Source organism: Coturnix japonica, unplaced genomic scaffold (assembly GCF_001577835.2).
Source record: "Coturnix japonica isolate 7356 unplaced genomic scaffold, Coturnix japonica 2.1 chrUnrandom579, whole genome shotgun sequence".
Taxonomy (NCBI): domain Eukaryota; kingdom Metazoa; phylum Chordata; class Aves; order Galliformes; family Phasianidae; genus Coturnix; species Coturnix japonica.
The window spans coordinates 27024-28120 of record NW_015439953.1 but is presented as its reverse complement, the minus strand read 5'-3'; the positions used below and the strand labels follow the sequence as shown (position 1 = coordinate 28120).

At 53.3% G+C, this 1097-nt stretch overlaps 1 protein-coding gene across 1 annotated transcript in view; it reads left to right on the top strand.

The window, feature by feature from the left end:
* Positions 1-1097, top strand: part of GTF2F1 (general transcription factor IIF subunit 1) — a 17927-nt gene that overhangs the window by 1907 nt on the left and 14923 nt on the right. Inside the window, exons 4-5 of the mRNA XM_032441802.1 lie at positions 74-149; positions 895-1088. Of these exons, the coding sequence (XP_032297693.1) occupies positions 74-149; positions 895-1088 (270 nt within the window). The remainder of the gene's footprint in view (positions 1-73; positions 150-894; positions 1089-1097) is intronic.

The following is a 1097-nucleotide window of genomic DNA, read 5'->3' as shown; positions in this document are numbered from 1 at the left end:
TGGGGGGTATAATGGGGTTTAGGGTTATGGGGCTGTGGGGGGGTCAGTGGGGCAGCTGTGTCCCCCCCCCCCATAGGAGCACCACGAAGCGGTACAACATCATGGCCTTCAATGCTGCCGACAAGGTCAACATCAGCACCTGGCACCAGGTGGGGGCACGGGGTTATGGGGTGGCTGTGGGGATAGGGGGCTCTATGGGGCTCTATGGGGTTGTATGGGGTGCTATGGGGCTCTACGTGTCTCTATGACTCTCTATATGTCCCTATGTGTCCCTATGGCTCTCTATATGTCCCTATGTGTCTCTATGGCTCTCTATATGTCCCCATGTCTCTCTATATGTCCCTATGGTTCTCTATATGTCCCTATGTCTCTCAATGGGGCTCTATGTGTCCCTATGTCTCTCTATATGTCTCTACGTCTCTCAGTATGTCCCTATGTCTCTCAATGGGGCTCTGTGTGTCCCTATGGCTCTCTATATGTCCCTGTGTCTCTCTATATGTCCCTATGGCTCTCTCTATGTCCCTATGTGTCCCTATGGCTCTCTATATGTCCCTATGTCCCCCAGTGGGGCTCTATATGTCCCTATGTCTCTCAATGGGGCTCTATATGTTCCTATGTCTCTCTATATGTCCCTATGTCTCTCACTGTGTCCCTATGGCTCTCAATGGGGCTCTATGTGTCTCTATGGCTCTCTCTATGTCCCTATATGTCCCTATGTGTCTCTATATGTCCCTATGTCTCTCAATGGGGCTCTATGTGTCCCTGTGTCTCTCTATATGTCCCTATGGCTCTCAATGGGGCTCTATATGTCCCTATGTCTCTCTGTATGTCTCTATGTCTCTCAATGGGGCTCTATGTGTTCCTATACGTCCCTATATGTCCGTCCCCATCCAGGCCCGCATGGAGCGTGACCTGAGCAGCCGCCGTCTGTACCAGGAGGAGGAGCTGCCCGAGAGCGGGGCAGGCAGCGAGTTCCACCGCAGGATCCGGGACGAGGCCAGGAGGAGGAAACTGGGCATCACCATAAAGCCCTTCAGGGCCGAGGAACAGCCCTGGCTGCTCAGAGTCAATGGCAAGGGGGGCAGAAGGTGGGATAT